This window comes from Balaenoptera musculus, chromosome 7 (assembly GCF_009873245.2).
Source record: "Balaenoptera musculus isolate JJ_BM4_2016_0621 chromosome 7, mBalMus1.pri.v3, whole genome shotgun sequence".
Classification (NCBI taxonomy): Eukaryota; Metazoa; Chordata; class Mammalia; order Artiodactyla; family Balaenopteridae; genus Balaenoptera; species Balaenoptera musculus.
In genome coordinates, this window is record NC_045791.1 from 110,808,299 (window position 1) to 110,834,149 (window position 25,851).

Consider the following 25,851-nt stretch of genomic DNA (forward strand, 5'->3'; position numbering starts at 1 on the left):
CCCTTTACCTTATGTCCTGTCAGGGTGCACTTAATGTCTCTGCATCCCATGATACGATGCTAAGGCTGGTCACTGGGCCAGGCAGATCCGCCCATTTTAAACCCTGGTTATTTGCATTTACCCTCAGATGTAGTCAGCACCTCTGTGCAGCTGAACTTTGCACAGAGGCCTGGCAGAACGGCAAGCTGCTTGTGCAGTGCTGTGGGCTCTGCGCTGCTTGGTGAGTTTCAGGGAGAGTGACTGGTGCAGACACCGTGGCCCCAGCCGGTGCCCCCAGCTTTGCGCAGGTGATCTTATTGGGGTGAGAACCCCCTCAAGGTGTGGCGCTCTGCCCACGTCCTTACCTGCGGGGCTCAGTAATTGCTGCTAACTCAGACAGCAGATTGTGCTAATGCACTGATTTTTTTTTTTTTTTTTGCCAATTCATAGTAATTTTAATTTCTTATGGGTGTGTTATTTTTTTAAAAGCTGTTGCTTGGCAAGCTGGTTAACCTGCCCTCTGATTAAGAATCGATTGTAGTATTATTAGTGAATGATAGTCTGTTTCTATGTTCTTTCTGTTTGTGTGAATTTGGGGTCTAGTAAACCTTACTTAAGAATACCACTAGAAACGTTAAAACAACCATCATAGGCCTCTCAAAAAAGTAAAGAAAGAAAGAGCTTTGAGGAGATAAAATTGTGCAGAGTGTCATTGGTCTCCTCAAGCTACGGACAGAAATAATGCATTTGTAATTTACTTACTGTGCTGGTGGGTTTTGTACAATATAGAAAATATTTGATACTTTCAAATAACATATGACAACTTAAAGTTATTGGGGTGTTTTCTTCTAAAATTGATAATCTACAGCTGCCTAGCTTATACTTACTTTTAGATTTGTTTGTTTTAGAACTTAATGGTATTTCTTGTTGGTCCTATGAGATATCATAAATAATTAACTATAGACTTGAATCAGACTGTTTAAGTCAGCATCGTTTTTGCAGATCAAAAAAAAAATTTCCTCAGAAAATTATATGTTGTCTATTTTATGTAGTTCCACTATATAAAATCAAGCAGTTCTTTGATAGTTAGTGACAGTTTAATTCTGATATAAACTATTTCTTTGAGTACTTTTAAGAAATTATAAGATCGTGTTTCAGGAAAGGGAACATTTTCCTAGTTTTATTTTTGTCTCCTGATCCATTTTAGAGAGTGTGTGGGAGCGTCCTTTAGTAACGGGTCAGGTTTCCTCCCTGGGTCCTGCCACAGTTCAAAATCTGTTCCCCCAGCACCGCTCCTTTTGTTTTTACTAGGAAAAATGTTTTATTTCTCAGGTATTTGGTGTTTTTTTCTATTTTTATAAACATTCGCACATCAGTCAGTAATCAGGAGGCAAGTATTTGGGAGCTTTTGACACGTCTAGGGCTGTGCACGAGGCCAGAAATATTTTTCCTTTTCCTCCTGCTTTCCTGAAGTTGCAACCTATTTGCAGCTTGTGACTCCCAGGCCTGGCTGTTGTGGGGAGATGAGGGGAGACTGGGAGTGTCGGGTGGTCCTGGAAATGGGGGGCCAGGTGCTTTGGCTGTGGGAGCCCAGGCCTGTGCCTGGGCCACGTGGGCGGGGTCTGCTCACGTCTGGGTGCCCCTTCCCGCTCTCCTGATCCCAGAGCCAGGCCTGGGAGGAGTGTTCTAGGTGCGTTTTCTAGAAGCTGCCCTGGGTCATCCTTGGGAAGCTTGCGGTGGGGAAGCATAGATAAGTAAGGTGCCGCTGATGACCAGTTCCCTCTTAATAACACATTTAACTGTCTTACATCAGGAACAAAGGAAGCTAATACTCACTCAGCTAGTGTTTCTGATGCGAACTCATCTAGTCTGCAGCGAGAAAGTGCTGAGCCAGAACCAGCAGTAAAGCAGAAAGGTGAGAAGGGGGCCCCTTGTCAACCACGCCTGTCCCGTGAGGGAGACCCAGCACCCCAGATGTGGCGCTGCTTGTGTGGACGCCTCTCATCCCAAGGCCATGGCTGCAACCACAGGTTCCCTGGGTCTTTGACCCCCCCAGAGAGTCCAGTCCCTTGTTCTCCACACCATCAGGACAGAACGTGGCAAGTGGCTCACTTTTGCCTGTTTACAGAAACTAGAAAGCATGTTCTAGTCACTGCCTGATGGCAGCAGACTCTCCTGTGTCCCCAGTGTTCCTTCTGAGATACTGTGGCAGAGCCCGGGGTGTCGGGACGACAGGAACAAGCCTCAGTTGCTGCTGGGGGTCCCAGAGGCCGAGCTGCATCCCCCAGGTTTCAGGTCCAAAGAGGACTTTTAAGCAGCTCAGGGCACTGTCATGACTGTGACTTTCTGTCTGTGATGTTCTCTGAGTGTCTTAAGTCCTACCTCAGTGGGGTTCTGCTTTTGGCATAATTTTTCTCAGCAGTAAAAAGAAGTCGTGGTAAAGTCCACGTTCAGCATTTGCTTTTTAAGGCCCTGGAGCTCCTTTGAGCATGGAGGGGTGCACGTGCCCCCTGGCACGTGAGTCGTGCCCCAGTGCCAGGCCTGGTGCTGGGTGTTGGGACCGGGGCAGCAGGGGCACGGCCAGGTGAGGGCCGACGTTTGTCAGTTTGTTCCAGTAGAAAATGTTGGTTGAAGGCCTATACTGTGTGCTAGGCCCTAAGGCAGTGAGTGCATGAGTGGGCAGAAGCCAGTAGGTGCCCTAAGCGGTGCTGGGGGTGGTCTGGGGGGAGGGACTCTGCACCCTCTGGGGAAGGGTCAGGGAGAGCCTTTGGGCAGGGGCAGGGGTGAGAGCTGGGGCCAGTGGCCACGTCAGGGAGCTTCGCAGCAGGAAGCCGATGGCGTTTTTACGATGCGTGGCTGAGCCCTACTCAGATGGCCTCCACGTGGGCAGCGCAGCGCGTGGTCCAGAGGCGAGAGCGGCCTGGGCTGTGGCGTGGCGGGGAGGAGGGAGCGGCCGAGTCTCGAGGCGCGCAGACACCTGAGGGCAGCCTCCCCGAGCTCAGGGGGGGCGCGGCCGGCTGTGAGGGTGCGCTCACCTGGGGCGAGGGACGAGGGGGACAGAGCGCCTGCACGGGCCGCCTCGGCCCCGGAATCTGGGGAGGAGGTGGAGCCGCAGAGGACCTGGGCATCCGCGAGGACGGGGCGCCCAGGGCCCGGGCCGATCTGTGGGCGGGGCTGCCGTGTGCCCTCACCACCTGGGCATCAGCTCGTGACTCAGCCGCCTTTCCGGGACCCACGGCCTGTCCCCAGCGACGCCGAGGGCATGGGCTTTGAAGAGAGTCTGGGGGTGTGGCGTCGGGGCCCCGGTGGCCCAGCGGCTCTCAGGCTGGTCTCTCTCCCGCGCACCAGGCGACAGGGCAGCGAGGAGGGCGGCTGCGGCCGCTGCGCGTCCTGCTGGGCAGCCCCCGTCACCCCGTCTTCCAGAGGCTCCGTCTGGAGCCACGCTCCCCAGGCCTGTCCTCGCCTTGTCCCTCTGTGGGGCGGGACCTCCGGGAGGCTCTGTGTCCCACGCAGATGGGGTCCTGGAGGGCTCCCGGGTCCCCCCGATGCCCTGAGCGGGGGCCCCCCCGCCCCTAGAGCCGCCCTCTTTGGGGCAGCGTTTCTGTGGCTCTGACCACGGCGTCCACAGGCCACCCAAAGCGCTCGAGGTCCCCCCGCCGGCGCACAGCTCCGGGGTCTGAGGGGCGCTTGTCTGACACGTCTGTGTGTCCCGAGGGTAAGCTGGGCCCATCCCCGGGGGGCGTCTGTCCAGGCCCTCACCTGAATCCAGGGAGTTTTGGGCCTTCTGCACACGCGTTCATGCATTTTAGGAGTGTAACACAGAGACCTTCCTGGGTCCACCCACCCCTGCAATGCTTCACTCGTTGACTGTGGCCGCGTCGGTCACGTTTGTCCCCATAAAGCGGCACTTGAAGAGAAAGGGTCCTGGGGGAAGAGTGCCAAGGCAGGCCCGTGTGGGGCAGAGACACTTTCTTCTTATTTAGGAGCCGATGGAGAAACACTCGCTGCTGAGTTATGTAAGACGGGCTCTTGTTTGCTTCCATCCAGAGCCTTGAAAATGCCCCAAGGTGTGTTCGCCAGTTCACCCCTGGCTCGTCCCACACACGTGGAGTCAGTCCGTCCGTGGCTTCGAGGCTCTGTCACCTTCTCCCTCTTCTGTTTCGTTCATTCATCTCTTTGATGGATACGCTTTCTTCTCATCGCTGCTTCCTGTTTTCATGTATAACATGTTCTGATTCATAGTTTTGTTTGTTCTTTGTCTTTCTCTCTTTGAAAATAAAACAGTGGCAGTAGGAAACTAGAAAAAAGGCTATGAGGAAATGACCATTTTTTTCCCCAGTAGACATCCAAAATTATTAATTATGTATTTTTCTCTAATCCTGTTCTGCTCATTTAATATACTGAGGTTTCCTAACACAGAAGTTGATTTTCTGATGCACCTTTTTTTTTTTTTTTTTTTTTTTAGGTGATTCTCCTAGTGATGCAGGTAAGGAATAGCCTTAAGTAAATCTGTTTGGTATCAATTGTGTACGTGTGTATAGTTATTAACATGTACTCTCAGATTTATGTTTTACAAATTGTATTAGTGAAAGTAACTTAAGGAAACATAACTACACCAAGTTAAGATTTAATTTTCATATTTTATGAAAATATGTTTCAAAAGAATACATTTCAGAATTTCTTCTGGAGTGTAAACTGTATTTCCAATAATCAAATTCTGATTTTACTATTTTCTAATGTATAAAGTCCTTTTACTTTAAATACCAAGAGTAAATTTAATTGTCTTAATATTCTAGTTTGGGCTTACTATTTACTGATTAAATATTTATCAAAATGAACAAAACTTTATTCAGATTATAAAAATAATATGGTACGGAGCCAAAGTAAAAAACCTTAAAAATGCAGAAAAATATGAAGAAGAAAATGAAAAGCACTGGCAATCCCCCTGCTCATAACTTGAACGAATGTCCTTCTAGAACCCCACCTATGTTTAGGTAATTATCAGATATGTTACCTACTCTGTTGACTATACATACATTAACATGATGACTGTTTTATACGAGGGTCTCACAAACCGCAGTTTCCTGAAGTTTCCTAGTGTCTGTCACTGTTGTAAATGCTGACGGGTGAGCGTCTTGACACGAGGTTACACGTGTCCGCTTCTTTCCTTAGCTTGTATTTCCTTTAAGTTCAATTGCTGACTTGATTAACCTACCTTTTGAATTCTGTTTCTTGAGACGTTAAACCAGTTTGTATTCCCAGGGTTTGAGTGTGCCCGTTTCCCCAAATCTCCCCCCAAATTTAGATATCAAGTGTCTGTTTTAACTTCATCAAAATGATAGATGAAAAAAAGCTCATTTATATTTGCAGTTGTTTGATTGCTGTCTCTTCACATATTTACCAGTTGTTTGTTTCTTTCTTTGTGAACTGCTGGTTGGCTTGCTGTCCGTGCAGAAGGAGATGTTGGACCTTCTGGCCAGGAGAAGTGTGAGGTGCCGGAGAATTCCGAGCTGCCAGGCGAGCTCCCAGCCGCCGTCAGGTTCGTGTGCTCTGGTTCCCGCCCGGGCAGCTGCCCTGCTCCTCTCCGTACCTTCCACAGCTCATTTAATGCTTGAGCTTAATTGTGAGGAAGTATGTGTACAAAGAAAGCAAAAACTGTTTAATTTTCTTGTATCTGAGGTGTAACTAACTCACATAGAATGTTTTAGAGATTTAGGGAAGTTCGTACTTGAGGCTAAATTATGTCATGGTTTGATTCCTGATAGTTATGTTACTACTTTTTGTACCTTAAAATTAACGAGAATCTAAGATTAAAAGATGGGTACTTTTAGACTTGTCAGGTTAATGGAACGTTCTTACTATTCTGCAGACTATGTCCTAACTGGCATATTGATGGTGGCCTGGAAATTAGCATTAACATTAATGTGGGTTTTCTTCTGTCCACTTTGAAATGTGCAAGTGTTTTGTATCCCTTTTTAGGAGGATACCTCGGCCCGGGAGCGCACGGCCCGCGCCTCCCCGGGTCAGGCGGCAGGAGAGTGCGGAGGTGCTGACGTCGGACAGGTGAGGCCCTGGCATTCGCGTTGGCACCGAGGGGCAGGGCTTCCCTGGCGCTGGTGGGACAGGGATGGGTGAGGATCGTGTGTGTGCTGAGAGACGGGGGCGGAGCAGGCAGCAGACGGTGCAGGGAGCACTTGCTGTTGAGTAAAAGAGAACCCGGGGTAGACCCTGACCTCAAACCTCGTGCCTGCCACACACTTCAGATAGAAGTGAGGGAAAACACAGGTGTTCGTGCTCGTACGGTTATGTCTTTACAGTTACGGGGAAAGTGGATTGCCCCCATCTCTAGATAGAGGATTTTCTAAGCATAAAAACAATTAGGGGAAAAATAGGATAAAAAAATTTAAAGGCTTAATTGCACAAAAATTAAAAAACAAAAGGTGGTCAGAAAGTCATGAGCAGTATAAAGACAAGCCTCAGGCAGGGCTTATAAATTTTACAAATCTACCTGTGGATCCAGTACAGAAAATCAGAACAAAAAACTAGGAAGATGAAAACAGGCTGGTCGGAGTGGGCTTCAGATGGAACGGGAGGCGGGGCCTGGAGGCGGCGTAGCCGTGTTTTACGTGTGGTTGCCGGGGAAGCGGAGGGATGTCCAACGTCAAGGGAAGTTAGGGGTCTCTGTTTTTAAGACGAGACGGCTCGCACATTTTTCTGGTGCGGGGGATGGTCCAGTGGAGAGGGGGAGGCTGGAGATGCCGGCGTTGCGGGGTGGGGAGAGGGGATTGTGGGAACAGAGCCCCTGGGTGGGCCAGGACGTGTGGAGGGAATGGCCTCAGAGAAGGCCGGGAGCTGGCGGGTGGGTGAGATCCCGGGAGGTGATACCCTGGCTCTTCGTCTTTCTCCTGAGCCAACAGCGAGTCTGGGGGAGGAGGAGCAGGGCTCAGAGGAGAGAGGACGCGGTGGATGGCGTCCTCCACGAGAGGGGCTGGTGAACGGACGAGGGCAGAGGTCCTCATCCGGGGGCCGCCCCAGCCCGGGGCCACGTCTGGGGACGTTTTGTAGCATCGTGACTGGGGAGGAGGTGGAGGGGAGGCCCTTGGCATCTCGTTGGGGCTTGGAGCCAAGGATGCTGCTGAACATCCTGTGGAGGGCAGGCAGCCCCAGCCCAGAGGTCTGTGGGGTGCCTCCCGGGGCACGTGGGGTGAAGTGATGGGTCACCATCGCGTGGACGTTGTTCTCCAGCCGGAGTTGGGAAGATGGGTGGGGGTGGTCACAGTGTGGGTGCTTGGATTTGCGGTTAAGCATTTGCTGTCAGTGGCAGTGACAAGGCATCACCCTGGGAGTGTGGCTAAGAGACGGATGCGGGAGAATCTGGGGACCCTAGAGCCCAGGGACTGGGAAGGATCATTTCTCAGCCCTTGAAATCCTCAAGAGTGAAGCCAGGAGCCTGGAGTGCAGGGGTGAGGCCCGGGATTGGCAGATGGCGGCACTCATAATGGGGTTCAGGGCGAGACTCTGATTCTCGGGGAATCTCTGACAACGTGAGATTCAGAGTTGGGAGATTTTAGGGAGAAAGATCCGGAAGCCTCCATAAGCACAAGGAAAACCTTGACCCTCCTCGGGACCTGGCGGTCGGAGGCCAGGAGGAAGGCCTCGCAGGGCAGGCATGTGGCGGCAGCATTTGGGGATGAGGGTGAGGATGGAGAGGGTTTGCTGAGGGGAAGGATGCGGGGGAGGGTTTCGGGAGTTGGAAGTGGTGGGATGTAGGCCGACGGGGTGTGCAGAGGGCGTGGAAGACCAAGGACGAGACAAGGTCAGTCCTGGTGGGGCAGGATGGGCAGCTGGGAGTGTCTGAGGACCCTGGGGATGGAGCCGAAGGTGTTAGTGGGAAGCGGGTGTTGTGTTGAGAGCTCACACCCTAGTGCAGGGACTCCTTCCGGACCTCCCATCCCACTGAAGGGTGTGTGTGCGCGTGTGTGCTGGAGAGATAGTGGCAGGGGGTGAAGGGTATTTGTTGAAGCGTGACTGTGTCAGGTTGGTAGGGAAGAAATGAGGGCAGGAGGGGCTGGTGGGGAGCCATGGAGTGTTTGGGTCTGGGGGCTGTGGTCCAAGTGCAGGCGCAGCAGAAGTCAGTGCCTAAGCAGCAGGCAGCTGGCGGTGGTCTGCAGCAGGGTGACAGTAGGCGGGGCAGTTCCGGCGGTGGCCACTGGAGGCAGGAGAGAGCCCTTGGATGGAGGCGGTTACCAGGGAGACCAGGTCAGGAGCCCGTGGACATCGGACTGGTCCAGAATGATGGCAGGCCCTCGGGGAGAGGAGGTGTGTAAGTGAGGGTGCTGGGCAGGGGCGTAGGTCAGGGACAGCGCCCAGCAGCCAAGTGAGGGGCCTCGAGGAGGCTGCTGTGTTCCCGTGAGAGGCCAAGGAGCGGGGGTCTGGGGCGGCGCTGGCCAGCAGCGCCACCAGTCACCCCTGCCCTGAGGTTTGCGACTTGGGAGACTGGGCCTCTCCTGGAGAGGGGCTGCAGGCCCAGGGCTGGGCCCACAGCGAGCCCGGCTGGGAAGAGGGCACGGCGTGGGGGTGGGGCAGCACTGGGGGGCGGGGCCTGGCGGCTTTCCCCAGACTTCACGTTTGCAGACTGCGTCTCAGCTCCGGCCTCCTCTCAGGGAACCTCAGACACAGTTCCAGACGCTGGGATTGATGAGGACGTGTGACCTGGAGAATGTTTCTGATTTAATCTAATTTCTTTTCATTTAGGACAGGAAGTGGTAAAACCATCTCAAATGTGATCGTGGAGTCACAGAATTCTGACAATGAGGACGACGATCAGTTCGTGGTGGAGGCCGCCCCCCAGCTCTCTGAGGTGTCAGAGCTTGAAATGGTTGGTCAGCCGCAGCGTATGTGTTACAGTCACACTCAGACAGCACTGGAGTTAATTCTCCACTTTGAGATTTGTGTAGACAGAATTTTCCTCCAGCGTTTCAGTTAGTTCTCTGCCATCTTTAATTCTGTCACCTCTGCTGAGATGCATGCAGGCATGAGTTTGAGATTCCAACAAATCTGAATCTCCTTTTCTTCTCCTTCCTTTCCTGCTCAGATACAAGCAGTGGAATTAGAAGATGAAAAGCATGGTGAGTCGTGGGGTTGTGTGTGCACACGTGTGTCTGCTCCGTGTGTTTTGAAAGGATCTGGTGAAATGAGCTTTGCCTGCCTGGGTTTGGTCAGGGGTCTGAGTAGCAGTAGATAGGATGCCGTGGGCACGGATGCCTCCTCTGTGTGTGGTTTATTCTGGGAGGCGATGGAAGCTGCTGGGGGGGGGCGTGGCCAGGACCCCGGAGGGCAGCCGTAGGCAATTGTGGGGATGACATCACTTCTTTTCTGCACGGTTAGACTGTGGGATTGGATGACCCCTGAAGTCCTTCCCAGGTCGACAGTTCTGTCATATTGTTTTCTTCCCAAGCACAATGTCTTCTTTGATTTCAAACATTTATAGAAGCAGAGAGAATAGTCTCGTGAACCCCTGACTGTCGGGCAGCTTTTGCAGTGAGCGGTCATCTGGTCTTATCTCAGTCTCCACCGACTGCTTTCAAGTCCTGGAGAGCATTGTTTCTGCCATAAACATGTTCTTTTAAAAAACATAAACCATAAACTCCATTATTATATATAAAAAAAGCAGTCATTCCTTAATATCATCAAATGCCTGTTTTTTTTTCCAGTTGTTTTGTGTGTTTTTTTTCTAGTTTGTGTGAGTCAGAATCCAAATACGGTCCCTGTGTTTGCATCTGGTGGATCTAACTCTGAATCCTCTCTTAGCCTGTAGGTCCCCTCCCACCCCATCCCCCTTGTAAATTTATTTGTTGAAGAGGCTGGTCGGTTGTCCAGCAGAGTTCCTCACAGTTGGGTGTTGCTTGTCACACCCCAGTGTTGTGGGTTTCTTCCATGTTCTTCGGTTCCTGTAAATTGGTTCTAGAGACTTGGTCAGATTCAGGTTTTTCGAGCAAGAACACTTGACAGGTGGTGTTGGTTCTTCATCACACCTGCCCGTCTCTGTGCTTGGAGGTCGGTCTCAGTCCGTTGTTTCATGAGGGTTGCGGGGACCGTGACCATTCTCATCCCACCCCCTCCCCCCTCCAGCACGTTTTGGTTGGCAATCTCCACACTGTGTGGCTTTCCCTCTGCAGGAATTTGCCGCTCCGAGGCCCAGCTTTGTGCTTCCCCTTTATTGATCAGTTTTCTTGATAGTGCATTTGTCTCCTGGCACCTTCAGGGGTAACTAATGAGGGCTTTGGTGGTGGTGGTGGTTTTTTTTTTTTTTTTAATTTTTATTGGAGTAGCTGATTTACAAAAATATGGAACGAATTTGCATGTCATCCTTGCACAAGTGTCATGCTAATCTTCTCTGTATCGTTCCAATTTTAGTATGTGTGCTGCCGAAGCAAGCGCTTGATGTCTGTATGATGTCATGGTTTTTAACACACTTGACGTGTTCCATTTCAGTCCATCTCAGTTTTCTCCTTGATGTTCTGTTGTCCAGTGTTTGACCGTGGGGGCCTTTTGACACGTCCCAGTGGACTTTGTAGCTTCCTTGTTTTTGGTAGGACAGATGTTTCAGGCTCGTTTTGTGTATTTCCCCGCCCCGTGTCTCTAAGGGCCTGGCTGCAGCTTGCTTCTGGGTTGGTCATTGTTTCTGAGGGTTTTCTAATTTTTTTTGTAGGAAAGTATATCCTGAGTTTGTACTGGTATTTCCAACTTAGATTTATGATTGCAGGGTTCTTCCTAAGTTCTTTGATTTTTGCAGGTACATTCCTGTCTCGTGCCCCAATCCTGGCTCCCAGCAGCAGTAGCTGTTTGTTTCTTTACCCTACATTGTGCACTCACAGCAATTTAGAGCAACGCCACTGGTGGTTAACAACAACGTGATTACTGGAAACACCTTAGGATCGTTTTTGGCAGATCTGCTTGCCTTTTTATTCTTAGTGCATATCCCATTAGGGATGTACAACCAATTCTTCTCTGTTCGGTTATGCTTGCCAACATGATACTGTTATGTTTATTTATTTATAAAAAATTAAGAAACAAAAGCAAAAAAACAAAATGAAAAAGTCACCATCATTTCTGTCCTCAAGGAGCAATTAGAAGGGACTCTTTCATGATATTTGCTTCATGGTCCCTCAGAACTGGAAAAAAAGAGGCATTTGCTCCTGTGGGTTTTCTCCGATGTACCTCCAGGGTCTTAGGGCTCTGGTTGCAGGGCATGATGGGAGAAGGTGGACGTGGTGATAAGTGTGTTTGGCCTGCGTAGCTGTAACGGGGGGTGGGGCAGGAACAGGGTCAAGGGGAAGGAGGCAGGTCTGATTTCAGGGTTTCGGATGAACCTCTTCTTCCTCGGGTCTCAGTCCTGCAGAGTACGGACTGTGGTACTGCTCCAGCTTCTGATTCAGTGGAGACACGATTTCAAATATGAGCTAACAGTTCATGATGCTTCAGGGTTTCGATACTGTTATGTTTATAGTTTCATTTTGCTTTCAACTTTTAGGCTTTGAAATTTTTGATTTAATTTTGTTTTATTTATGTAAAATATTCCCTTATGTAAAATATTCACATGGTTCCAAGGTCAAATGTACCAAACGAGATATATTCAAATGGTTTTTCATATGATATTTACCCCACGAGTAATCCTTTTAAAAAAAAAAAAGAAAAAGTTGATGACTTGTCCCAATATAAAAAAAGTATTCGTACTTAGTCTACAATAGGCTGAGAGAATTGCTTTGATCTTTTATCATATAATGATTATCTGAAGCTGTTTCAGTATAAAAAGAGAAAGAATAAGAACTAAGTATTCCTCCTCACCCCCAGCCCCCCACCCCTTTAGAACAGGATAGCTTCTTAGGGCAGAGAATCACTTTAACATAAAACCACTGGTTTTCAACAGGAGGACTTGTCAAAAAAATTTTGGAGACTAAGAAAGATTATGAGAAGTTGCAGCAGTCACCCAAACCTGGAGAGAAGGTAACAAAATGATTTTTGTAAACAGTGGCATTTTAGCAGTCTGTTTCACACATTTACATTTAAAAATTAGAAGCATCTTTCAAATGTTGTGATTATCAGTAATGTCTGTTTACATGTTTACAAGCCTCTTCCCATCTCCCCCACCCTCCAGTTGGGAGAATAGAAGATTTGGGGCTTTTGGGGTGCGACGTTGCTTCCCTGGACCCACATCCAGTCCCGTCCCGGGTGGGGCAGTGGCCTTGCTTGGGAGCTCAGGAGTCAGGGTCCAAGGCCTGTTCTGCTCTGACCCCATGTTGACCCCTTCCTGCCTGGTGCATCCCTTCTCCCTGCACAGAGCGGACAGGCTGTCCGCATGGCCCTGGCTGATGACGAAGGAAGAGTCGGGGCAAGTTTTCAGGGCTGGCTTTTTTTTTTTTTTTTTTTTTTAAAGCACTTTTCTTTTTTATAGCTACTTTATTTATTTATTTTATTTTATTTTTGGCTGTGTTGGGTCTTCGGTTCATGCGAGGGCTTTCTCTAGTTGAGGCAAGTGGGGGCCACTCTTCATCGCGGTGCGGGGACCGCTCTTCATCGCGGTGCGCGGGCCTTTCACTATCGCGGCCCCTCCCGTTGCGGGGCACAGGCTCCAGACGCGCAGGCTCAGTAGTTGTGGCTCACGGGCCCAGCCGCTCCGTGGCATGTGGGATCTTCCCAGACCAGGGCTCGAACCCGTGTCCCCTGCATTAGCAGGCAGATTCTCAACCACTGCGCCACCAGGGAAGCCCCAGGGCTGGCTTTTAAATACACGTGCTATTTGTATCTGGCCTCCAGCCGTCTCCCGTACAGGTGTGTGATGTGGCTTTGTTGGAACCCACGGCCTCGTACCAGCCACTGCCCTTGGGCACGTGACCTGGGGTGAATACCTGCAGGCTGGGTAGTGTGCCTCAAATGCCACGGTGAGGTTTCCGTTATCGCGCCTTAAAAAAATAAGAATAAATCTTCCTTTTGGGGTTTTTTAACAGAAGTTTCTTGGTTAGTTAGCTTTATCAGCAGCCAACAATTCCAGTAAGTTTTGCATACACACTCCCACAGACACCTTTCTTTCCTTCCAGTTGAATGAACGGTTATTTGTTTTAGATAATTTTGCTTAAAATGTCCTGGTTTGGCATGCAGATACGGTCTGCAGGATTAATAGCTACTGAGGAGAGCCGCACGGTAGAGCCCACCGTTAGAGGGAGCCCTTTACAGCAGTAACGGGAGAGTAGCGTAGCCCGAGTTCTGCCGGCAACACCACCGCCAGCTCTTCTGAAAGGAGAAAAACTCTTTCTGCCGTTTATTGTCTATTGCTGTGGAATTTTAATATGTCATAGTCCTTTTCATAGGCCTGAGGACTTGTCCCGGTGTCCCTGGCAGTGTTTCTGCAACCCTCTTGGAAACCTCCAGTGTGGGCCTCGGGCTGTTACTGTAGGTAACCTTTGAAGCTTCAGTTGGTTTAAATTTTATAGCTATGTTTTTCTGCAAAGCACACTAGGCCTGTGTTTCAGTTTCCTCTGAAGAGTAAATTTCAGATTAGTAGATCTTCTGACTTCAGAAGATAAAAGGGAAAAAATTCCCTTGTTTGGTGAACATTTGCTGCTTTAAAGAAGTACAGTTAATGAGTGTTCTAAAGTCAGGGGCGATGTGTATTACAGTTGAGCGGGAAAAGTCAGCAAGTTTCTCTGCTTTTTTTTCTTTGGTATGTTATAGACATCAGATTTAAATTTAACTTGTGGGTCTTCTAAAAACATTTTAATTAGATTTTCAAAAATAAGTTAAAATGTATAGGAAAAGTTGAAGTGCTTTCTGTCCTTGCTCTAATCCTGTTCTCACGAGGGCAGCCACTAAGATGCATTTGGTGTGCTCCTTACTTTTATGTGTATCTGCATTGCTTTATGAGCTTGTAACTTTATCCTGTTGTTGATTTGTTGTGCAAGTTGCTTTCTTCAGACAGCGTGATGTTTCTGAGACCCTGCCTGTTTTGATACCGGTAGATCCAGTTTATTCATTTTAATTGATGAATGGTATTCCAGTGTTTGTCAGTAATTAATTCCTTTACTGATGGACGTTTAGGATTCTTCAGCCTTTCGCTGTTGTGAACAGTGCTTCCACGGGCTCCTTTGCATGTGTCCTGGCACACAAGAGCCAGTGTCTCTCTCCAGCAGTGGTCAGGACGCGTCTTCTGTAAAAGGCCAGGGAGTAAATATTTAAGGCTTCAGTGTCCGTTGCGACGTCTCATCTCTGCTGACGAGCTTGCAGGCGGCTATAGCATAGATACCAGTAAACAGATGTGTGGCTGCGTTCCAGTGAGACTGTATTCACAACAGCAGAACCAGTCCTGGGCCTGTGATTTGTGACCCCCCTACTTTAGAGGCCGTGCCAGGCCTGGAATTGCTCTGCCAGAGCGTGGGCAGAGCTGCAGTTTCACCAGGTACTGTCACAGGCTGGACCGATTTGTTCTCCGAATGGAATGAAAGTCTCTGTTGCCACACATCCGTGCAGCCACAGCCAAGATAACGAACATGCCCACCACCCTCAGAAGTGGCCCTTGGGCATCCCTCCCACCCACTTCTCTCCATGTCCCCCCCGCCCCCCAATCCCCAGCAGCCGCGCATCTGCCTTCTGTCACTTTAGTTTGTGTTCCTAGAACTGTGTATGAATGGACTCATTTGGTATATACTTTTTATTGGGTCTGGCTCCTTTTATCCATCCTGATTATTTTGAGATATCTCCACGTTGCATCCTGTATCAACAGTTCACTTTTTCTTTTACCGCTGAGTAGTAAGTAGTCGGCGGTATGGGTGTACCGCCGTGCGCTTACCCATATATCAGCCAAGGAACATCTGGGTTGTTTCCAGTCTGGGACTGTTGCAGACAAAGCTGCTGTGAACAAGTCTTTGTGTGAACAAATACTTTCATCCCATTGGGTAAGTACTTAGGAGTGGGACTGCTGGGTCATGTGGTAAATGTATGTTCACCTTTTTAAAACACTGCCAGACTGTCTTCCAGGGTGGCTGCACCACTTTCCGTTCCAACCAGCAGTTGAGTTCCAGTTCCTCCACGTCCTCATCCACACTTGGTATGGCCAGTCTTTTTAATTTCTTGTGGTTTTGATTTGCATTTTCTTAGTTGCTAATGATGTTGAACGTCTTTTGTGTGCTTGTTTTTCCATTCTAATATCTTCTTTGGTAAAGTGTCCCAATTTTTTTGCCCCTTTTAAAATTAGGCTGGTTGTTTTCTTCCTGTTGAGTTCTGAGAATTCTTCTTATATTCTGGATACGAGATCCTTATCAGACATGATGTGCAAATATTTTCATCCAGTCTGTGGCTTGTCTTTTCCTTCTCTTAACAGCGTCTTTCAAAGAGCAGCAGTTTAAAATTTGAAAGCAGTCAGATGTAGCGGTTTGCTCTTTTTGTTGCTTGTGCTTTTGGTGTTGTGTCTAAGAAGTCTTGCCTAACCCTCAGTCATAGAGGTTTCTTCATATATTTTCTAGAGGTTTCATAGTTTTAGGTTTTATATTTTGAGTTAATTTTTGTGTAGAATGTGAGGTATATTGAAGTTTATTTATTTATTTTTGCATATGGTATCCAAATGTTCCAGCATCATTTGTTAAGTTGTCACCCTTAACGAATTTTTTGGCCAATCTGAAGGATGTACGATTGTATCTTCTTGTTTCTTTAATTTAGTATTAATAGCAGCACACATGTGTTGCCTCCCTCTGTGCGAGGGGCTTTGTGTTGATTGCTCTGGCCTCATATCAACTGTCTGGTGTCGGTTCAGCCACAGTCCTGTATGCAGAACTCCTGATGCCAGAAGTATTTGGATTCAGAAGTGTGATGTGGTACATACACTGTATATCCTCTAATCCCTACTGAGGTCAGAGGTAATCAAATGCATGAACAGTTCCACAACAGCCTGGATTAAGAGTACCATTAAGGGGGTGGGCAGAATGCTAAATATAACCTCACATGAGTTTTTGTGCCAAGTTTATGAAAAAATCTTTCCATTTTCAGCGCTTGTGGGTTTTGGAATTGACACTGTGGTTTCTTCTCGTGTGTTGCCTGTTCACATCTTTGCCCGTTTTCTTTAGTGGTGTTTGTCCTTTTGTTATTGGGGTGTGTGTGTGTGTGTGTGTGTGTGTGTGTGTGTGTAAAATGGTTGCATATGTCATATATCCTATAATAATAAATATCATATATGGTATATGTTATGGTTGCATATATTACATGTGTTATGGAATAATACCTTGTGTCTCATGCTGTAAACATCTTCCCAATCTGTTACTTGTCTAACTTAATGTCTTTTTATATACAGAACTTTTCTATTTTGATATAAAATTTAATCAGCCTTTTTCTTTGTAAATTGTTTTGCTCTTGCCTTAAAAAAAAAAAACTGTCCTATCCTGGTAATAGAGATGGTCTCAGCAGTTTTCTTAAAATAGTTTGTTTTCTTTTTTACATCTAGGTCTCTAATCTGGAGTTTTTGTTTATGTCGTGGGTAGGGATCTGCTTGTTTTCTCCTTGTAAGTGGTGCCGCCCTCTAGTGAACCCAGACCCCTCGTGTGTGGGTGTATTTCTGAGCTCTGGTGTGTTCCTCCTGTTTTAAGTCCTATGTTTTTATGTCTGGGAAAGACATTCTAATTGTTCCCTTCCACTCCTCCCGCACCCCAGGTTGTCTTGGCTATTATTCTTAAATCTTTCTGGCTTTGTATGAATTTTAGAATCAGTTTGTGTGGCTCCAGGAGAAATCCTATTGTGATTTTGACTGGAATTATGTTCATCCTTCTTGGTTTTGCTTTGGCTGCTCACCCTTGCTCCATTGCCTTGCCTCCCTGTATAGCAGAACTCCTCGGTGGAATTGGATGTACTCACCAGCTGCAGTTCACCCCTTCCCGTCCTCTTGTGGATGACTCTTCTGAGTTGCTCTTGTCAAGGTCACCTGCCTTCCTGGTTGTTAAAGCCGCCTCGTGTAATTCTCAGGCCTCATCTTACTGGAATTAGCAGCAGCACCTGATTCAGTGGGGCGCTGCTCCTTGATGTGCCTTCTCCCTCTGGCTCCCAGGACAGCAGCATGCCTCTCTGGTGCTCCTGTTCTGTGCCAGTCACCCCTGCTCCGTGCCGGTCACCCCTGCTCCGTGCCGGTCACCCCTGTTCCGTGTTGGTCACCCCTGCTCAGTGCCGGTCACCCCTGCTCCGTGTTGGTCACCCCTGTTCGGTGCTGGTCAACCCTGCTCCGTGCCGGTCACCCCTGCTCCGTGCCGGTCACCCCTGTTCCGTGTTGGTCACCCCTGCTCGGTGCCGGTCACCCCTGCTCCGTGTTGGTCACCCCTGTTCGGTGCCGGTCACCTCTGCCCCGTGCCGGTCACCCCTGCTCCGTGCCGGTCACCCCTGCCCCGTGCCGGTCACCCCTGCTCGGTGCCAGTCACCCCTGCTCGGTGCCGGTCACCCCTGCCCCATGCCGGTCACCCCTGCTCCGTGCCGGTCACCCCTGCCCCGTGCCGGTCACCCCTGCTCGGTGCCGGTCACCCCTGCCCCGTGCCGGTCACCCCTGCCCCGTGCCCGTCACCCCTGCTCCGTGCCGGTCACCCCTGCTCCGTGCCAGTCACCCCTGCTCTGTGCCGGTCACCTCTCCTCTGTCTCCATTGCTGGTTCCTCCTCCTCTCTCACTTTTCTTAGTATTGGCATCTCTGTGTTGCTAGCTTTTCTGTTCTCTCAAACTGGTCCTTTCTGTTTGTTTTACCAAGTCACTTTCCTAAGTGAGTCTATTCCATTTCCTATTTCGTTTTGAGTTTATTATGGTAATTAATATTTGAATCAGGATTAGGCTTACCTGTGGGTGGAGGAAAGATCTGAAGCAATAGTGGCTTAAGTGAGGTGGAAGGTCATGAGTCAGTCTGGAGGTGGTTGTGATCCGGACCCTTCTGCCTCCTCCCCCCATGCGTGACTTCCATTCCTCAGGGCACCTCGTGGGCCACAGTGGCTGTCGGCTCTAGCCTTCACGACTGCGTTCCAGCCAGCAAGAAGGAAAAGGGAAGTAGGAGAAGGGCCCACCTCTTCTCTTTTAGGCTATTTAATGGAAGTGATGCACACTGCTTCTACTTACATTATATTGGCCAGATCTTTGTCACGAAGGGGTCGATGAAGTGACACCTTTATTCCAGGCATCCGTGTGCTTAGCTAGCAATCAGAGGTTCCATTAATACAGACGAGAACTTGCCAAATTTTCTCATTGCCTGGCATGGTCAGAAAATGATGATTTTCCAAGGCACTTGGGTAAGTGGCGGAGGCTTCCTGCCTGGCTAGGGGCCGAGGGTTCTGGAACCAGCACGGCTACCACATGTGGGCTGCACACAGGGCAGGAAGCTTTGCTATAAGAAGGGAGATCAGACACGGGGGTCAACCAGCAGTCCCTTCCACAGTGCTTCTCTAGGAAGTTGCTTATTTCATGCACATTTTACAGAGTCACGGCAAAAAGATGTTTCAAGATACTTTTATGATTTAAAAAATATATCTATAGTTATAGTTTTCCTTTTCTTCCAAAATTTTTGCGTCTTTTTTCCTTTGATAAGACTTTGAAAAAACTATTGAAGGAGACACCCTCTAGCAAAGAATCAACTTTTGGTTTTGTAGATATTCACTTTTATTTTCATTTCATTGATATCTACTCTTTATTCTTCCTCTTAATTTCTTTGGGTGTTTAGTTTTTCTAGCCTCTTGAGTAAAAGACACAACTCATTTATTTTTAGTCTTTATCATTTTAAACAAATATATTTAAGACTGGACATCTCCCTTTAAGCATGCTTTATATCCTTAAGTTTAAAATTTTTTGAATACTAAAAACACCTTGAATTTTAATATGAAGTAGTTGGTTGTTATTTCTTCTTTAACATGTGGGCTATTTAGGAGTCTGGTCTTTAGTTTTTAAACATACAGGTTTTTTAAAAGTTTTGTTTTGTTTTTTTAACAGTATCTAACATAGTTGCATGTTCAAAGAATATGGTCTGTCTGATGTTGATTATTTGGAATTGAGACTTTCTTTGTGGCCTCGTTTGTGGTCAGTTTTTATAAATGTTTCAGAGCGCTTGCAGAGTATGTTTACTTTCTCTTTGGTGTCCACACTTCAGTGCACACTGTTGATTTCAGGGAGAGGCGATTGGAGGACTGTGTGCAGACCATATCTATCGATGATCATTATTGATTTATATGTATTAATCATAATATTAATTGCTGATCTTCTCTCTCTTACTCAAAAATTCCAATAGTAGGTGTTTTTTCACTGCTCTCACATAACTTGTAGTGTGCCCTTAGTTTCGGTACTTTTTATTTTTTTGGAAGGAGCATTTTTTTCAGTGCTAAGGAAATACATATTTGTAATCTGGGCATCTCTCCAGCCTGTCTTTGAAGTTGTGTTGGAAGAAAAGCCGTTTCTTATTGTGCTAATGGACTTGAGGAATACATTATAGAATAAATATGTGAGTCAGATTGCTTTGAGCATTTTCTTCATCATCCTGACTTACTTGCTTTCTTTTCAAGAGGAAATATAAACTTCATTAATAGTAAGATATTAGCCCATGCCAAGTATTTTTTTCCTTCAGATTTATGAAGTTTTTGAAAAACAACCAGAAAAGCAGTTTTATTACAGTGTTCCTTATGCTTTAAAAATGCTTGCTTTTTAAGCTTTATAAATGAAGATGCTTTGGAGAATAACCAGCAGTGTCAAAGATGGTTCACTCAGTTTAAAGTTCCATTTAAAGATTTCTCACTCCTAATTTTTCAATCTCCTTTTATATAGTCTTCTCTCGGGTGTTTTTCATTTTATATCTGTTCTGTGAATGTTAAAGTTCAGATGCTTTTTCTTTTCATTTAAATTCTTTATTTTGAAATAGACTCAGAGAGTCTATTTCTCTTCGTAGATTTCTTTCTCTTCGTTTATTTAAAGTTTTGGTGATTTTATTACTCTCTTCATCTTCTCGGTCACATAAACCATGTATTGTACTGGGACTGCTAGAGGTCATACATCTCTTCAGATGAGAACCTGAGCATGTGTTGAATTGGACCTGCATGTATGTATTTCACTGCCCCTCTGAAGGAAAGCTGTCATAAGGACCTAAGGTAGCACCCACACGTCTTAGAGATTATGGATGACTGTCTTCAAGAAGCACTTATTTGGGCATATGAGAACCTCTTGTATCTTGAAATGCCTCTTGATGGATAAACTGATCTTATCACAAACATGTTATATTTTAATTGTAATAAGTAGAATATAGCTAATAGTAATTACCTAAATTCTTATATGAAAGTCAGGGGTTTCGGTCGTATTCTCTTTTACTTTGGTGATCTGAATAGATCATCAAGTTATTTCTCATTTTGGTAGCTAGATGGTGCAATTTCATTACAAATTCCTTAACTCTGTCAGAAAAATGCTATTCCAAATCCCTGCTTAACTGAAATTCTGCGCCTGATAAATACATTCTTAGTTTGGAAGTTCATGGTCCTAGTATTATTGGATGTTCTTTTGCTAAGAATATTGTTCCTCTTTAAATTGCTATGAAAGAAATAAAGGGGGACGTATGCTACGATATTTCTTCACTGGTGAGACTTTAATAGCTAAACTGGGGAACCACTGAAATTGATTGTAATCATGAAGAGTTATAGGGTTTTTGTTTTTCTTTCTCTGTTTATTTGGAAATAAGGTGATAGTTTTATGTTCCCAAGTAGTGCAGTGTTTTCCAGTACACAGGCTGGGGATTTGGAGTTTTAGATATAAAATTAAAATAGAATTATCAACAGTATCACTTCAAAATACTTACAGATAATATACCTTGGATATACTATAGACCACAAAAGTGGTTTAGGAACCATCAAAACATTATATGTATCTGAACTTTGTGAAGATAATTATGAGGACATAGGCCTTCTCTGTATATCCTGTGATGTGGTTTGTTATGTGGATCAGGAAACTTTACCTGAAAAAATATATATGTGACTTAACAATTTGGATTATAAGAATTAGCTATAGTCTTATAAATATTTCCACATTGAATGGTCATCATCTTCTCTTTAACATGTTTACTCAGTGAATGATAATGTGACAAATAAATATTTTATTTTTACTCAAAATGTCAACTTAAAATTCATATCATATATCTATACTTTCCTAGATTTTAGTTCTGTCGCGATAAGTAATTTTGGCCTCAATTCCAAAGTTCTCTGCTTTGCATAAAAAATATCTTTAGTTTGATTGATTTTGACAGCCTAAGTCTGTAGATGGACATTCAGTTACTAAGTAGTATGGAGCCTGGGGTTTAACTCGACTCACTGTGACACGTTAACGAACGCAGGAAGGGACTGTGCTATGGAAGCCACAGGGTGGACGTCAGTTGGTTAGGGTTAGGATTCAGAGTGAGTTTAGACAAACTGACTGTAGAAAAGTGCAGGGGGTAGTCTGGGGAGCAGAAAGTAGACAAATAAGAGAGATTTCGTCACACGTCACAGAAGCTCCAGCTGCCAGATTCTGGCTCTGTCGACAGGAAGAGACTGCAGGTGCGCTGCCCTGACTGAAGGGTAATTCTCGCTAGTTTGTGGAGGTAGGAAGACTAGAAAATATCCATGAGACGTCATGAAACTGTTTTTTAAGAAAAAAAAAAAAAGAACATTAGAAATCAAGGCTTACAAGGAGTGGCGTAAAAATGATCTAGCTGAGCCACTGCCGGCTCAGCCTGCCTTGGCTGGCCTGCTGGTGCAGGTCTGGCCTGGTCCCCTGAAGCCCGGCACAGAGCAGCCTTGCAGGGCGGGTCCCCAGGTGTCTCTGCTGGTCCAGGTGGACTGCAGGTCCGTGGGTGACGGAGGTGGGAGAGCCACGTTCCCCATGCGGCATCTCCTGTGATCTCATCACCTTGCTCAGAGCCCTGCCCGGTACCATCGACGATTTACAGTGGGCCCTCTGCACCCATGGGGTCTGAATCCACAGATTCAACCAACCTCAGACAGAAGATATTTCGAGAAAAATTCCAGAAAGTTCCAAAAAGCAAAGCTTAAATTTGCAGTGCTGGCAACTGTTTACATGGCATTTACATTAAATTTACAGCTATTTACATAGCATTTGTACTGTATTAGGTGTTATAAATAATCTAGAGGTGATTTAAAGTATACGGGAGGATGTGCCTTGGTTATATGCGAATACTTTGCCATTTTACATAAGGGACTTAAGCATCCGAAGATTTTGGTGTCTGGGGTGGGGGGGTGGTCCTGAACCAATCCCCGGATACTGGGGGAGGACTGCATGGCCGAGGAAGTTGGGGTCCGGGCGTCTACATACCTTGCCGAGGTCTCACGCCCAAGGCCTGGGGCCCACCTCTTATTCCACTCCTGGGCAGAGGGTCTTAACGCAGTAGGGCCCGTGGGCTGCTTGGGGACACATTTCAGATTCACCAGAAACCGCCCCCCCCGCCCCCCCCCCCCCCCCCCCCCCCCCCCCAGTTTGCAGGGGCAGAACCTGTGCTGTGTGGATTGGGTGGAGCTGCTCATTCCTAGAACTGGTTTAATCCTGAAATCCCATATTTCTTTGTCTTCACTTTAAACAAAGACATTTATTTCCTGGTAACTATTCTTAGTTATTTTTGTCCATCCTAAAACATACCCATTTGTGCTTACTGTTTTAAGTGAGAAACATGTTTATTTTACTTTGCTAGTTCCCATCTCTTTATTGTTCCTGTGTGTTTACTTATGACTTGAAAAGCAGCTTCCAGTGAAGCACTGTTGCTGGAGGGACCAGACCTGGATGAATAAATTAGGTTTCCTTGAGTTTTTAATGTAATCTGGGCCAAACGGCCATGGCACAGAGACTGAGATGGAGGAGCCAAGGGCACGGCTCTGTCACTCTCCCGGGGTCCAGGTCACAGGGGTATTGTAGAGTCAAGGAAAACTGAAATGCTTGGCATTAAAATACTTTGATTTCCTACTTATAGCAGTGATGCATGTATAATTTTTCATATTGGAACATTATCAAGGTTTTCTGATCAAATCTCTAAAACATTCCTTCTGGCCGAAGACCTCTCCCCACCAGGCGGAACCCTTTAATGACTAATAAAGCCTTTCCATAATCCTTGTTGTCACAGAGGCCAGGACTGATGGCCACTTAGTGAAGGGCTTGTTTTATGTCAGGGTTTTGCTTTACAAAAGCTATAAATTTTAGAGAATATTCTTAAATCCCTTAAAGAAAAAAAGTTCTTAAAGTAGAAATGTGTATTTTTTAGACATTGCTATTTATAAATTATTTACAAATAAATACACTGTATCCTAATACTCTTACATGTGTACTCCATATTACAAACAAGATGTGTTATAAAAGTTTTATTTGTTAGGTTTTGAAACTCAGGAGTAATTTCCGCAAATTAATATTTTTGAGACTGATTAGGTTTCCAGGTAGCTTTTAAAAGCTTTATCGTACTACAAATAGAGTCACTTGCAGTGAAAAATGATAGACAATTATGTTGTAATAGTAACAACTAAACACGGCAAAGAAAATACTTTTAAACAATTTTAAAAGCTACTTTTGAAGAAAAGCAGATTTAGAAGCAGGTCAAGCATTGAAAGTTGTGAGGACCACTTTTGAGCACTTTCAGATACTTCAGAGATGACTGATTGGGATGTTTAATGTGAAAAAGGAGCGTGTGTCGTGGTCCTCCTTCCGGGGCCCCTCCCGCTCTGCTCCTCTGGTTAGTCTTGGCTCCACATTCAGCCCTCGAGTGGGTGAAGCCGGCTTAGGTTCTAGGGAAGGAAGGCCTTCTCCGAAGCCCATCCTGGGGTGGCAGCAATAATCATCGTGTCCCAGAGTTGGTGAGCTTGTGTTATGGGCCAGGCCCTGAGCCCCGTGCCTGGATATGTTGCCACAGTTATTTCTCACAGTAATCTTACACTTGGAGAGAAGTTGCACGTACAGTACAAAGAAGTTTCCCCTCTGAACTCTCTGAGAACGAATCGCTGGTATCACTCCCGGGTACTTTCCTGAATAAGTTCTCTGGACAGGGCGTTCTCACCACTGCAGCAGGGCCGCCTTCCGCAGGGCATGAGCACTGCTACGCTGCTGCCCTCGTTCCCGTCCTGGTGGGAGTAGCCCAGCAGCGAGGCCCTGCTCTTCTCACTGGGCCCTGTCACGGGGCATGTGGTTCAGTCTGTCCCGTTACTGTTAGTGCTGCCTCGGTCTCTGGTGTCTGCCAGGCTTCTCCACTGTCAGGTTACTTTTTGTAATAAATAATACTTTGTGGGGAAGTGCTTTGGAACCACGTAAGTATCCTGTTCTTCACTAACTTTCAGTTTAATTATTTATATTACTATGGGCTCACAGTTTCCAATTTAGTTTTATCGTTATTTTAACGCTCAAATGGCCTCTGATTTGGCCAGTGGGGGCTCCTTCAGACTGGCTTCTGTGTCCTTTCATTCTGCCCCTGTCATTCTTTGAGTTCTTCCTTACTTTCTGGTTCACCAAGATGTTCTAGGCCTTGCCTTTACTTTCCCCGCCTCAGCCCTGGCATGAGCCGTTTCTCCTGGTTGCTTGCAGTGGAGAAGGGTCTTTAGAAACCGAAATCTGCTCACTAGGTGTGCTCACTGCTCTTGAAGTGTTTCTGCTCTCAGGCCCTCTCGTTGGTCAGAGCTAAAGAGAAAAAGTGTGTGAGTGTGTGTGTGTGTGTTCCAGTTTTCTGTTGCTGTATTTGTACTTCTCTTTTCCAACAGTGTGAAACCTGGCTCTCATTATCCTTTGTAGGTGAACTTGTACATGAGTCCCCCTTGCATGTAACCGGTCCCCGTTGCTGCTGTCACCCCTGGCCTGTGTGGCTGTGCTCTTCACCCACCTTGGGTTCCAGCAGCCCTCGCCGGAACACCAGTGTGACCGCTGCGCTGTGGACGAGCTCCCCGTCACTCCTGGGCTGGCCAGTCTCCCCGCGAGGGTGTCCTCTCTGCAGCCTGCGCTGACTGCTGCGCTCTTCCTCCCTTTCCCCTCCCCACCCTGGGCCCCCGAGGCCTCCCACCCTGTGCAGATGCTTTCCTTGCTCTGCCCACCTCATGGCTTCAGGGCGGAATGGTTCGGGGGGAAAGGGGCCGGGAAAGGCCACTTCCTGACGTTCCCTCGGAAGGGAATCTCGTAAGGTGAGGACCCGTGCATCTCATTTCCCCCTCCCGTGGCTCGCATAGTGTTGGACATAAGTAAGTGATCATTACCTGTTGACTAGGTGAATTTCAGAGCTACTGAACAAAAGTTAGAAGAGAAAGAGGGACATGGAGGAGAAGGAATGCTAACGCGTGAGGAAGCCCTTGGCAGAGATGAAATAAACAGGAGGGGCAGCAGCCTCGGGAGCCCCACGCTAACCATTGGCTGGTGCTTCCAGCCCCTCCCGCCGAGCTCTCCTGGTGCAAAGCCCCGGACGGCCTGACCGCAGGCCGCCGGGTGGTGGGGAGCCGGCACAGCCCCCTTGCCCTGCGGTTTTCTGCCACAACTTGGAAGTTCGTGGTTTGAACAGTAATTCAGATTTCCGAGTAAAGTGTGATAGGCATGACGCTTAAATGGTTTTCTGACCTAGACTAGTGTGATGTTAAACATAAGAGTATGCTTTTTAAGAGGTGCTTTGGTACTTTCACAAAAGCAGGAAGCTTAACCTGCGGTGGGCCTGCACTTAGAAGGGTTTTTATGTTCTGGGTAAAAAGAGAACTCACAATACTGGCAGTATTGTTGGGATTGAGGGTTTTTTTGTTTGTTTGTTTGTTTTTAACTATTCTATAGGTATACCGTAGGGCAAGAAACAGTAGGTTCTTTTCAAAGGAACCAAAGTCAGATTTGCTTCTACACTTCTCAGC

General features: G+C 47.0%; 1 protein-coding gene and 1 pseudogene across 5 annotated transcripts in view; one reads left to right on the top strand and one right to left on the bottom strand.

Moving 5' to 3' along the window:
- TRAF3IP1 (TRAF3 interacting protein 1) overlaps positions 1-25,851 on the top strand; it is a 66,293-nt gene that overhangs the window by 17,569 nt on the left and 22,873 nt on the right. For 3 of the 5 annotated variants that reach the window (XM_036858712.1, XM_036858714.1, XM_036858715.1), the window contains 7 exons: positions 1,793-1,894; positions 4,445-4,465; positions 5,434-5,518; positions 5,959-6,042; positions 8,734-8,857; positions 9,074-9,107; positions 11,909-11,985. In XM_036858712.1, coding sequence (XP_036714607.1) covers positions 1,793-1,894; positions 4,445-4,465; positions 5,434-5,518; positions 5,959-6,042; positions 8,734-8,857; positions 9,074-9,107; positions 11,909-11,985 — 527 coding nt within the window. The remainder of the gene's footprint in view (positions 1-1,792; positions 1,895-4,444; positions 4,466-5,433; positions 5,519-5,958; positions 6,043-8,733; positions 8,858-9,073; positions 9,108-11,908; positions 11,986-25,851) is intronic. The other 2 variants (XM_036858713.1, XM_036858716.1) reach the window with 2 other exon arrangements.
- On the bottom strand, positions 10,320-10,419 carry LOC118898646 (annotated as a pseudogene).